General features: G+C 43.2%; 1 protein-coding gene across 1 annotated transcript in view; it reads right to left on the bottom strand.

Moving 5' to 3' along the window:
- Gipc2 (GIPC PDZ domain containing family, member 2) overlaps positions 1-11,794 on the bottom strand; it is a 76,292-nt gene extending 64,498 nt beyond the window's left edge. Inside the window, exon 1 of the mRNA XM_013018249.1 lies at positions 11,454-11,794. Within this exon, the coding sequence (XP_012873703.1) occupies positions 11,454-11,696 (243 nt within the window). The 5' untranslated portion in view covers positions 11,697-11,794. The remainder of the gene's footprint in view (positions 1-11,453) is intronic.
- Positions 11,795-14,116: the final 2,322 nt, after the last annotated feature.

Here is a 14,116-nt window from a genome sequence, read left to right as displayed (position 1 = left end):
GCCACTTCCGGCTTTTTCCTTTTTGCTTATGTGGTGCTGAGGAATCGAACCCAGGGCCTTGAGCATGCAAGGCAAGTGCTCTACCACTGAGCCACCTTCCCAGCCCGAGTACATTTCTTTTTGAACAGTGTCAATCCCCCCACCATTTTCTCCCAGTTTTTCCTTCCTGACCCACCTCCCCCACAAGGTGTATAGTTCATTTTCAACATAGTATCTAGTGAGAATCACTGGTGCATTTGTTCACCCTTTGTTCCACAATTTCTGTGTTCCACTTTTCCCTCCCCAAAACAGATACAAGATAAAAGGTACAGAAATCTTGGACATGATAAACTAAATAAGACTCTAGTCATTCACACAGTGAAACCAAAGTAGGATATTCTTAAGAGAGGATCACAAAGGCTCAATTGAAATGAACTCCAAGAAATGGTAACAAGAAGCTTTATGTAATTTTGCTTCTTGTTTTATTTTTTCACCTTTGTCGCTGAGATTCTTTCTTAGAGACTTGAGATAAATTAGAGCACAGTATGAGAGAGGCAAAAATCCACTCAGAGGGGTTGGAGATGTGGCTCAGGTTGTAGATCATCAGCCAACGGACAAAAGCATCAGATAAAGAGTTCAAATCCAAGACTTAGACAAACACACAGGGGGTGGGGGGGGGGCAATAAGGGCCTTGGAGGAGCAAGTCAAGAGGATGAGTGAGGGTAGCATCCATCAGGAATAGAAGCATTAGCAGAGAAGAGGACTGAGATGAAGAGCTCTTAGTTCCCCAGCATGCAGATTCTGCTTTAACCTAGACAGGATGAAACATGTTATAGTTGTCAAGGGGACCTGACTGTCACTGCATAAGCTATCCTGAGCAACCTTACGTATGCTAATAATACTGATACATTGCTCTATGGACTGAATGTTTGTGTTCTCCCCCCCAAAAAAAATCCATGTGCTGAAACCCTAACCCCATGGTGATGATATTTGGCAGAGAGATCTCTGGGAAGTGATTAGGTCATAAAAATGACGTCCTTGGTCTGGGAAGGTAGCTCAGTGGTAGAGCACTTGCCTTGCATGCCTGAGACCCTGGGTTCGATTCCTCAGCACCACATAAGCAAAAAAAAAAAAGCCGAAAGTGGCACTGTGACTCAAGAGCACTAGCCTTGAGCTGAAGAGCTGAGGGACAGTGCCCAGGCCCAGAGTTCAGGCCCCACAACCGGACCCCAAAAAAAAAAAAATGACGTCCTTATAAATGGAAGTTGTGCCTTATAGAAGAAGCTCTAGAGAGCTCCCTTTCCCTTCGGCCATGTGAGAACACAGTCATCTATGAACCAACAAGGGGACCCTCACACTACCTTCCAGCCCTCCTGCCTAGGACTTCCTAGTGTCCAGGACTGTGAGAAATAAATTTCTATGGCTTATTCACTACTCAGTCTAGGAAAACTTGTTATAACAGCCCAAACAGAAACACAGAAGCAAACATACAAACTGCCCAAGGGGACCTGAGAATCACCATCTCTTGTAATCTGCTAAAGCCTCTACTCCAGGGTTTGCTAGAGAATTGAGTGATGTGAATTAGAAAAGTGCTGCAGGTTGAGGGGAAGTGATGAGCCAGTCAATAGTAATAGGGATTTAAAGAGGCGTCCTAAGGGTGTAAACATTACTCTAGGGTTGTTCCAACAGTTCCTTCAGGGGAGAAACAGTCTTGTCCATTTCTTACCTTCCTAAAGGCAATGAAATCTAAAAGGTAGCTGGTTAGATTCTCCTCATACTCTTCAAAATGAGTCATGTTTCCCTTGTTTTTGTTTTTATATAAAAATGAAGCTGACAGCCAGGCACCAGTAGCTCACACCTGCAATCCTGCCTACTCAGGAGATGAGATCTATGGGCCCTGGTTTGAAGCCAGCTTGGGTAGAAAAGTCCATGAAACTCATATCTCCAATTAATCACCCAAAAAGCCAAAAGTGGAGCTGTGGCTCAAGTGATAGAGTGCTTATCCTTGAGAAACACTGACAAGGCACTGACAACTCACCTATAATCAATCCGAGCTATTCAGGAGGCTAAGATCTAAGGATCATGGTTACAGCCAGCCAAAGTCAGGAAAATCTGTGAGACTCTTATCTCCAATTAACTGTCAGAAAACTGGAAGTGGAACCGTGGCTCAAAGTGGTAGAGTGCTAGCCTTGAGCAAAAGAATTCAGGGACAACACCCAGGCTGAGTTCAAGCCCCACAGCCGACAAAATAAAAGCTCAGGGACTGTGCCCAGACCCTATGTTCAAGCTCCAGGACTAGCAAAATAAGTAAGTAAATAAATAAATCTTATGTGCAGAGGTATAATAACCATAATACATTTATAACTTCTCAGATGGTACTGTGCAATTCCACTATATTCAGTTTAAGCCAAACATTATACAGAAAACATAGAACATGAATTGTTGATTATGTTCTAGTTTACATAACATGACTGATACATCATTCATTCCCTCTTCTGAGAAATAATATCTGGGTTATTTTCATTGTCTGCAGAATGAAATTCATACCTCTTCGGAGGCATCTATGAACACACTAGCATCTACATTGTCAGCTTCCTCTCATATTAGTCATCTACATTGATTGATTGATTGAATGATTGATTGCCAGTTCTGAGGCTTGAACTCAGGGCCTACCACTGCCCCTGAGCCTCTTTGTGCTCAAGTATAGCACTCTACCATTTGAGCCACAGTGCCACTTCCAGCTTTTTCTGAGTAGTTTGTTGGAGATGACAGCCTCTTGGACTTTCCTGCCTGGACTAGCTTTGAACTGTACTCCTCAAATCTCAGCCTCCTGAGTAGCTGGAATTACAGGCCTGAGCCACCTGCACCTGCTGCATTTTAGTAATTCTTTTTTTAATAAGTCTTTATTGTGAAAATACTGTACAGAGGGGTTACAATCACATGAGCAAGGTAATGAGTACATTTCTTATCAAGCATTGTTGTCTCCTCCTTTGTTTTTCCTCTACCATCCCTTCCCTTCCATCTCCACAACTACATTCCCTCTTCCCCCTTCCTCCCCACCCCACTGCCTAAATTGTAAAGTTCGTTTAGTAATTAAGTGACTACTTTCCCCAGCCAAGACTACCAGAATCTACCACTCCAGGCTTCTTGTTCCTTTTAAGAAACTACACATAGAACTTTACAGGGACAATGGATTCCAAGCAGAATCTGGAGTCTCGGTAAGAAGGTATTAGAATGAGGGACTTAGGATGTTTCTTGGGATAGAAGCATGCTTGTCATATACAATGTCATGGGTTCAATCCCCAGGACCACCATCCCCTAATAAAAAGAAAGATGTATAAGGATGACCTTCGGCTTAGTTTGGTGGTTTGAAGGTAAGCACTAGCAAGCATGGGTTTGCTCTAGACAGGGTGCTGGCAGGAAGCAGGGCCTGTTCTATAACCAAGCAACTTAATAACTCCATCGATAAGGTACAAGTTGAACACAGGCACAGAAGGGTTTTCCTGAGGTCCATGTTCCGTGGACTTGTTTAGAGCAGCAAGAGAACATCAAGGCCTCCCTTGGAGTGTCCAGCCAGCTCCCAGGTGTCAAGGCTGTTTTTGTCTCTCTCATACTTTTTCTGCTCCATTCTGTTAGGCTTATTTCATTTTCCTCAGTGCTCAGTTGTAACAGTCACATCAAATTTCCAATTCCCTCATTTGCAGGGGATGGGGGAAGTTACTTGTTGAATAGGAGAGGGAGTCACAAGCAAATCAGTGAACTTCATTTTCCTCTCTTCTTTCTGAAGTTCCCATTTATGAACCAGAAAGACAACAGTTCCATTTTCCAGTTACCAGCTTTGCTGGGAAATGGTGAAGTCTGAAGAATGTAAAATGCTCTTCAGCAGAGCCACATAAATATACAATATTGATTTCCATAGGAGCTCTGTGCTTGGTGCCAGAAGCTGAAAGGGAAGCAACTTCAGCAGCAACCCATATGCCAAGACTCTTCAGGAAGTGACTGCTTGCAAACAGATCCTCAAACTTCCTAACGTCTAAGCTGGATATGGTAATTAACTGTAATTACCATCTCACTCCACATAGAGAAAACATTGTGTTGTACACTTTAAATACATACTTTTTAATTCTTTTTTTTTTTTTGTCAGTAGTGAGGCTTGAACTCTGGGCTTGGGTGCTGTCCCTCAGCTCTTCAGCTCAAGGCGAGCGCTCTACCACTTGAGCCACAGCGCCACTTCCGGTTTTCCAGTTCCCAGCCCTTTTTTTAAATTCTTAAAGGTCTGAGTGATAGCCAGGTATCAGTGGCTCACATTCGTAATCCTAGCTACTCAGGAGGCTGAGATCTGAGGATTGGGGTTCAAAGCAACCCAGGCAAGCAAGTCCATAAGACTCTTATTTCCAAAAAGCCAGACATGATGCTGTAGCTCAAAGTGGTAGAGCAGTAACCTTGAGAAAAAACAAGCACAGTGACAGAACCCAGGCCTTGAGTTCAAGCTCCAAGATGGTAAACACACACACACACACACACACACACACAAAGATATGAGTGATGTTCCTAACTTCTCCAATCAAGGCAAGTCTCTTTCCCCCATAATATGAAAAATGTTAATATCTACATCAGATATCATTATTGTGAACAGTAGTAAAGCTTTATATTAAAGATACAGGATTTTAACTACTAAAATTGTGTTGACTCTTTTGTTCTAGTATTTTTTGCACTCCAGGAATGTTCTAGGGTGCAACTCTAGGCCCTTAGGCTTAGATCAGTACATAGAACAAAAAGACAAAAATTCTTTATGGGTTTATATTCTAGAAGGAGAGGGCAGACAAGAAAATCAATAATCTGCATTGCAGATTAGCATGTGATAGAAAGAAGGGAATGCAATAATGGTGCTGTACTAACTGGGATGATGTGTGCCAGCCTCACCAGAAGAGCTCATTGGATGGAACAAAATTAAAGAAGAACATTCTATAGGAGAAGGGTCTGGCAAAGACCAGTGCAAAAGCCCTCAGCCTCCTGCAGTCAAGGAAGAGCCAGGAGCCAGACAGGCTGGTACAGAAGAAATAGGATATTGGAGAAGTACCAAGGCCTGTAGCTCAGCAAAGGAATTTGGTTTCTGTTCCAAATGAGGTAGGAAGTCCTGAAGGGTTTAGAGCATAGAATGAGAAACAAACTGCATCTCACTAAAAAAAGCAACTTTGAGTTTTGTTATAAAGAAGAAATGGGAGTAGGTAGCACAAGGTATCTCATATTAGCACAAACTGATACAGATTGAATATCCCTAATCTAAAATGTTCCAATATCTGCAATGTTTGAGTGCTGAAATGATGCCACAAGTGGGAAATTCCACACCTGACCTCATGTGATGGGTTGCTGACAAATGCAGATGTGCACCAAGTATTTTGTATAAGTCATAAGCAGGAATTCATGTTAGGTTCACATTTGAGTTTCACCTGCAAGACAGTTAATTATTCCAGAATCAGAAAAAAAAAATCTACAATCCAAAACACTTCTAGTCCCAAAGCATTTCAAGTAAAGAATATTTACCTTGCATAATCAAATCAAAAGAAATAATTTCTGAACTTTACAAAAAAACTGAGTTTCCAATTTCTGCACATGTCAACCTTCTTAATAAAAAACTGATTTAATTCACTATTTTTATTCCCATTCCTTCCTTATGATAAATATTTAAGTTAAGAAAGCATGTCATGGGGCTGGGAAGGTGGCTCAGTAGTAGAGCGCTTGCCTTGTATGCATGAGGCCCTGAGTTCGATTCCTCAGTACCACATAAGCAAAAAAGAAAAAAGCTGGAAGTGACACTGTGGCTCAAGTGGTAGAGCGCTAGCCTTGAGCTAAAGAGCTGAGGGACAGCACCCAGGCCCAGAGTTCAGGCCCCACAACTGGACCCCCCCCCCAAAAAAAAGAAAGCATGTCATGGGCTGGAAAATTGGCTCAGTGGTAGAGTATTTGCCTCCCATGCATGAGGCCCTGGGTTCAATTCCTCAGCACCACATAAGCAAAAAAAAAGCCGGAAGTGGTGCTGTGGCTCAAGTGGTAAGGCGCTGGCCTTGAGCTAAAGAGCTGAGGGACAGCGCCCAGGCCCAGAGTTCAGAACCCAGGACCAACAACAACAACAACAAAAGCATGTCATGGTGCAAACAACTTGCCTAACTATTACAGTAAATATTCAAAAAGCCTCTTCAACAAAATTCATGTGTGTGTGTATGTCTGTGTGTCTGTGTATCTGTGTGTCTGTGTGTGTATAAGTCTGTGTGTCTGTATGTCTGTGTGTCTGCATGTCTGTGTGTGTTCCCATATGGGACTTGAACTCTTACTTGGCTCTTATAGTTAAGGCTGGAGCTATACCACCTGAGCCACAACCCCATGTCCAGCAATATTTTTTGGTATTAAAATAGAGATAAGGAGTCTTACTGACTTTTCTGCCTTAGCTGGCTTCAAACCAGGATCCTCAGATCTCAGCCTCCTTGAGTAGCTAGGAACACTCAGAAACAAAATTCTTAGCAATGCTCAAGAGCTCAAGAACTATAGTCATAAACAATGACTCAATTCTTATGTAACCTGAATATTTTAGAAGGTGATATTAAACGTTCTGAAAAAGTGTCTCTGTGTTTATAACTGTTTTAGATGAGATTATTTTCTTTTTTACTAAATTGCTCAATTGGTAGCTTTGTAAAAAAAAAAAAGACATCAGCTATAAGAGTTTTTTGCATAATTGACCATCTGTTTCAATGTAATGATCACAATAGACTGCAGGCAACCAGCACTTGTACCAAATCCTCCATGATTCACTCGCTTCATCAGCATTTCCTTCAGGGAATTGTTGCGATCCACAACTATCAGTTTCACATTTGCAGCTTTTTGAGGCAATTCAATATTTTTGTGGTTGAATTGGGGGAGGGGACCTATTTTGATTAAAAAGAATTTTACCCAGTTTGGTATCTGGAATTTGAATGCAGTTACTAAGAATCTCCCAGCTGGGAGACTGGAGTCAGACTGGAGTCAGGAAACCCCAAACCAAATCCTGTGTCACAAATGAGTGTGGAGATTCTGGGTAAACTGCTAACTTCTCAGATCCTCATTCAGCCCAACTATAACACAGAATTCTGGAGAGGATGGAGTGCCTTCACCAGAGAGACTACATGTCTGGCATAGTTGGGAGTTATAGACCCCAGTAAGTTTGCTTGAATCTGTCAAATGTTTTCCTTTGTCCTCAGTAAAGGGTAGAAAGCTCTTTACATAATGTTATTTTTGTCCTAACAAACATCTAGAGGGAAGAGAAGATGTCTGAGAAATCTGCTCAATTATCTTAAATGGGGAATTTTTTGTTTTGTTTTGTACACACTGGCATCTCAAAAAAGATTTCATAGCAGGCACTGGTAGCTCAGACCTATAATCCTAGCTACTCAAGAGGTTGATATCTAAGGATCTCAATTTGAAGCCAGGCAAGAAAGTCTGTGAGACTCTGCTCCAATAAACTACTCAGAAAAGGTAGAGAGTGGTGTGTGGCTTAAGTGGTAGAACCCTGAGTTCAAGCCCTGGGGGAGCAGGAGGAAGGAAATAAAACAACTAATTTCATTATCCCCCTTGTATAAAGAATGAGATAAAGAATGGAATTCTCTACAATGAATTTTTGGGGTTCTTGTTTTGTTTTTCTGAGGAAGGTCTCACTATGTAGCCTGGTTAGCAAACTCATCATCATCTTGCCTCAGACTTCTGAGTGTTGGGTATAGATATGCATCACTATGCCTGGCTTCCTGATGTGCATTTGATGTTAACAAATAACTTCTGCTTCAAAACTAACTACTGAGAAAGTTATACTACACAATGATGGCCAATACTTTATCCTGGATGTACTTAGTTAACTCTTCCTAATCCAGATGGAAAACTTGAAGTAATATTATATTAACAACCAGCAAATATACATATATCAGGGTTATAAGGGTTTGTTTGCAAACTCTAATAATGCACACTAAAACACTTTTATTTCACTATCTGGGAATCTTATTTTGCAAGTCAGTGTACTGGAAACTGAAAACATTGAATATGACTGCCAAACTATTACTAAGTCACTCTGAAAAAGCTTGAAAACAATAGCTCCATGGAATTTGGAGTCAAGGGGGAAAAATTGGGCTTAAATCCAGGCTGTGCCATTTGCTATATGTAATTTTGAAGAAAAAAAATTGGAGTCCAAAACAGTTTTTTCTCTGTGGAGCAGAGATATTAATAATAAATAAAACTTGGGCCAAATGCCAGTGGTTCATGGCTGTAATCCTAGCTACTCAGGAAGCTGAGATCTAAGGACTAAATTTGAAGCCAGGCCAGGCAAGGAATCATGAGAGCTTACCTCCAATTTACTAGCAAAAAGCCAGAAATAGAGTTATGTCTCAAATGATAGAGTACCAGCCTTGAGCAAACATAGGGCCAGCACTGAGGCCTTGAGTTCAAGCCCCAGAAATGGCACAATAATAATAATAACAATAACAACAACAATAATTGCATTTGGGTGCCAGTGGCTCACACCTGTAATCCTAGCTACTCTGAGGATCACAGTTCAAAGCCAGTGAGGCAGAAAAGTCTGTGAGACTCTTATCTCCAATAAACCACCAGAAAACTGGAAGTGGGGCTGTAGCTTAAATGGTAGAGCACTTGTCTTGAGCTGAAGAGCTCAGGGACAGCACCCAGGCCCAGAATTCAAACCCCATGACCAACAAAATAATAATAATAATAGCTACTGAGGATTCAGTGACCTAATAAAATCATACCTTGAGCTCAAATTAATGCCATAATGATGAGGAAAACTGTTAATGTAGTTTTTAATAATGAACTAAAACTGGAGTCCCTGGTAACCTGAGAGCCAATTAAAGTTCTTAAGTCTTCTATCAAGCTCACAAGCTTAGATATCTGAAGATCTAAGTTTAAATGTCATTCCTGAGCAGGGAGTCAGTGACTCACACCAGTCAGTAATCAGAGCTATTCAGGAGTCTGAGATTTGAGGATCTCTGAAGTCAGCTTGGGCATACAAGTCCTTAAGACACATATCTCCAAATTAATCATCAAAAAGTAGAGCTGAGACTCAGGTGTTAGAAAAAAAGCTCGAAGACAGTGCATGGTCTTGAGTTTAAGTCACATGACCAGCACTAAATAAATAAGCAAATAAACAAACAAATAGATATCAGCCCTGATTTTTTCTTTCAACCTTGGTAAAGGCACAATCTCTGCAACTCAGTCCCTAGATTAACTCATACAAATCAATATTCTCAACTGCAATTTGTAAAGTACAGATAATACGCTATCTAATCTGTTAGGTTCGTATGTATAAACTCTGTCTTTACAATACCCTTTAAAGTAGATACCCTTGTCCCTGCTTTACAAGGGGCTGAAACTGAGAACGTTAAACGTGCTCAAGATCTCTTGTCTACTATGTAAATTGTAGGTCCCAGCTCCACATTCAAGTTTATCACTTTAACCACTCATTTACCTCACCTAGAGAAGATCAATGATAATTATTCCTTCTAAAGTGCTTTTTAAGTGGCAGAGTGGCTCTTGCCTGTAATTTTAGGTACTCAGGAGTTTGAGATCTGAGGATCATGGTCCAAAGCCTGCTTTGGCAGACAAGTCCAGAAGACTCTTATCTACAATCAACCATAAAAAAAACACGATGTGGATCTGAGGCTCAAGTGGGAGAATGCTATGCTAGTCTTGAGTGAAAAAGCTCGAATGACAGTTACCAGGCCCTGAGTTCAAGTCCCAGGACCAGCACACACACACAAAAGTGTTTTTTTAAATTGAAACCTAAAATACAGTTATAACGATCTTGAGCTAATATAAATAATTCACAGAATGGATTCACAACTTGCCCCTTAGATCCTGAAGCACAGAAAGAACAAAGAGTTACACTTTGAGCTCTCTTTTGTCTCTTCTTGGAATTTTGCCTTGACCTTAATTTCGCTTGAACAGATCCAATAAACAATGAATTTAAAAACAAAACATAACAAAACACTAAAGAACAGATAGATAACCAATGCCATTTTTTGCCACTCAAAAGTCCACTCTGCATGCCTGGGAATCCAGCACAATAAATTCCTGTGCTTTTCCTAAAAATCGTGAACAAACTACTTTCTTTTTTTTCTTTTTTTGCCGGTCGTGGGGCCTGAACTCTGGGCCTGGGCACTGTCCCTCAGCTCTTCAGCTCAAGGCTAGCGCTCTACCACTTGAGCCACAGCACCACTTCTGGCTTTTTCTGCTTCTGTGGTGCTGAGGAATTAAACCCATGGTCTTCATGCATGTAAGGCAAGCACTCTACCAATTGAACCACCTTCCCAGCACACAAACTACTTTCTTGAGCTAACCTCTTACATGTGTATTTAAAGTTGTTAAGATCTCTTGAGTAAATATAAAATAGCCACAAAAGTCCTCATAAACTTCAGCTTTTAAGGTCACACCTGTATCAAACTCCAGTTCCAGGCATACGCATAATCTAAATTCCTCAGTCCCTTTTTGAAAATATGATGACCTTTCTCATGAAAACTGTGATAACTAGTCTCAAGTAGCTAGGTATGATTCCCAGAAATAAATCCCCTTGGAATAAGAACCCAGCTGTTTAAACTTCTTGGAAATAATCCCAAAGAGTTTCCAGTTCTATTGAAAATGTCCGACCAGGGGCAAAGGGAGGCACCTTCTGGTAGCACCTGGAAGCCATTTCCATTTCCTCCTTTAATCTAGATGTCATCGGTTGGCACTTCAAGTATTTATTTTCCCTTGAGTCAGGCTGTGAGAACTCGTGTCTTTAATCCTAGTTATTCTAGAGGCTGAGATCTGAGGATTGCAGTTTGAAGCTAGCCTAAGCAGACAAGTCTGACTCTTATCCCCTGTTAACTAGCAAAAAGCTGGAACTGGAAGTGTGGCTCAAGTGGCACAGCACCAGACTTGATTAGAAAAAGCTAAAGAACAGTACCCACGCCCTGAGTTCGAGTTCCAGAACCAACACAACTATCTATACATACATATACATATACACATATACATACATATACATACACATATACATAGAAATGTGCAGAAGCATATATAGAAATGAATAGATTATACATTATCTATTTGAACATATTTAAACGCCTGCCCAGGAAATGGAGAGTCTGGAGTAAAGTTCAGGTAGGGTGGAGGACGTGAATCCGCCCCACCACCTCTGGACTGTGGGCAGGTGCTCACCCACACCTGGAAGGTCTGAATCTGGGACCTTAACAGAGAGAAGTCATCACGTCCCCCAAAGTCCCCCCACAGACCAGATCCGCGAGCACGGGTGACTTTGCTCTTGCCTACCCCTCTCCCCTCCCCGGAACACCTCCCCGATGGACTCCACCCTGCGTGCGCCCCGGGGCTGCGCGAACGCGGGGGCCCCAGCAGCCTGGGCCCGCGGGCGCCGACGCGGCGGGAGGAGGCCGGGCACCTGGCCTTACCTCGGCGGGCGAGATGTCGAACACGCCGGCGATCTTGGCGTAGAGCTCCTGGATGCTGGCGAAGTTCTCCACGCGGCCCGTGGGGCTGCCGTGCGCCAGCTGCGCGTGGAAGACCAGCTTGCGTGCGGGGCCCGGGGGCCCCGGGAGGCTCTGCCCGCTGGCGCCCGCCGCCTTCTCGCCTTCCACCAGCGGGGCATTCTCCTTGGACTTGGCCTTCTTCTTTCCCCGCAGCCCCAGGGGCATCTTCCCTGGCCGAGGGCGCGGCTCACACGCGCTACCAGCCGCCGACTCCTGGGCCCCGGGGCCGTGGACTTTGCGCTTGGGGCCCCGGGGGTTCCGCGCAGGTAAAAGCTGCCACCGCCGGGCCAATGGCAGCGGCGCTTCCGCCGGGCGGCGTCGGGCTGGGGCCCCCTCCTCCCCCGGGAGGACCGGGCACCTGCACCGGAGCACACTGGAGCCTTCCCTCCCAGGCCACGGATCCGTTGAGAAGGAAAGCTCGCCCGGAGACTCCGCGTGTGAAAGAGCCTCGGTGTCCGTGAAAGCTTCGGGATGTCCCAGGATCCACCTGTGTTGGCCCTTCTCAGTCTTTCCAAAATTCGTTCAGCCCCAAGCCTGGTGTCCCTGTGACGGGGGGACTGGGCGAAAGTCAACCTACTTCGGCCTCCTCCAGCCTTTGTTCATAATGTCTGTCGTGGGGCTTGAACTCGGTTTTCTATCCCTGCGTTTTTGTTGTTTGTTGTTGTTGTTGTTTTGCTCAAGGCTGGTGCTCTACCACTTTGAGCCACAACGCCCCTTCTGGTTTTCTGGTGGTTAATTGGAGATGAGTCTCCTGGATTTCCTGCCTGGGCTGGCTTTAAACCGCCATTCTCAAGTCTCAGCCTCCTGGGTAGCTAGGATTACAGGTGTGAGCCACCAGCGCCTGGCTTAAGGATCTCTATTTTTTAAGTCATCTATTCACATTTCTTCCTGCCACCCTTTGTCTTAGATGGTCAGTATTATGATGTTAGCTTCAGGTCCCTCCTCTGGCTTTTCCCTCTGGCTGCATTTTTCACAAGAAAGCAAAACGGTTTTGAATTGTTGGCTGCATTAACTCCCTCCCTGGCTCTTAGACTGGTGACCAGACTTTGCTCTCACACTCCACGGAAGTTGTGCTTACTGCTTAATCACCACATATCATTAACTCTTTTCAATCTTCCTCTAGCTTGAATTCTAAGTACGTTTGTGTTGATCTTGTCATTCTTTTTGAATTTTGCCTCTGTTTTTAGTTCCTTATTCCCATTCATCCCCACCCCCAACCTTTTCTAACTGCCACTCTCCAGGAAAAATGTTCACCACCACTTTTCTTTATCCACATTCTCAGTCCATTTGCTCTCTCCAATGGCATACTGACTACTAACTTGCTATCTCCAGCTAAGGAAGGGAATGTGCTCCAGGATATTTGGAATTTCACATTAATCTCACCCACCTTTAAGCTTCCTATGCTTTCTCTGGTAGGCTTTTGAGTTTTTGCCCAGGGCTGGCCTTGGGACTTCAGTTCTCCTACCTATGTTTCCCTCAAAGCTGGGATTACAGGTGCAATCCACTGTGCCCACTCCTGAACTTATTTTCTTATGTTTTTACCACTGGTTGAAGTAGAGAGAGCTACCATGTGCTCAGTGGCTCAGGTCTGACATCCGTGAGTCATCATATCCAGCTTTTCATTTTCCCTCATTCCTCACATAAATTCAGCCCTGAAAAAATCCACGTTTCCCTAAAATGAGCAGATGCACTGAGGAGGAAGGAGGGTTCCAAAGATTCTCTAAGATGACTTTAATTTTTTTGTATTTTATGCTTCTGTAACGTAAAAAATAATGTAAACATGTCTGGCTTATCCGAATAATTCTTTGAGTCTCAGGGCTCAAATTTGTCTTTATGGTTATGATTTATATAGCACCAGATTGTATTATTCGGTCTAAAAAGAGAACAGAGCTAGATGGTAATATGTACTTGTAATACCAGTACTACTCAGGAGGCTGAGGCAAGACCGTTTAGAGTTCAAGACGAACCTGGATTATACAGTCTCAAAAAAAAAAAAAGAAGAAGAAGAAGTGAGAAGTTCAAGGCTGCAATCCTAGCTACTCCAGAAACGAAGACCAAGATCAAAGTTTGAGGCCAGCTAGGGCAAAAAGTCCATGAGACTATTATGACTATTATCTCCAAATAACCACCAGAAGAAAAAAAGCCAGAACTGGAGCTGTGGTTCATGTGGTTCAAGTGGTACAGTACCAGCCTTGAGTGAAAAAGCTAAAGGATTATACCCAGGCCCTGAGTTTAAGCTCCAGTACTAGTGCACACACACATACACACACACACACAATCACAGCAAAAACTGAGCTAGGGGCATGGCTCAAGCAGTAGAGTGCTAGCTGAGCAAGTGAGAGGCTCTGAGTTCAATATTGGAAGGAAAAAAAAACTGGGGAAAATCTAAATATATTAAGCCTCCCAATCAGGTGAAAGTCAAATAATTTTACAGTGTGTTGTGTGAACAAAGAGTTCATAGTTTGATCAAGAAAGGAAAGAGAAAGCCGGGCGCTGGTGGCTCACACCTGTAATCCTAGCTACTCAGGAGGCTGAGATCTGAGGATCGCGGTTCAAAGCCAGCCCGGGCAAGAGAGACTGTGAGA

This window comes from Dipodomys ordii, unplaced genomic scaffold, assembly GCF_000151885.1.
Source record: "Dipodomys ordii isolate 6190 unplaced genomic scaffold, Dord_2.0 Scaffold39, whole genome shotgun sequence".
NCBI lineage: Eukaryota > Metazoa > Chordata > Mammalia > Rodentia > Heteromyidae > Dipodomys > Dipodomys ordii.
This window is presented reverse-complemented; position numbering and strand designations above follow the sequence as displayed.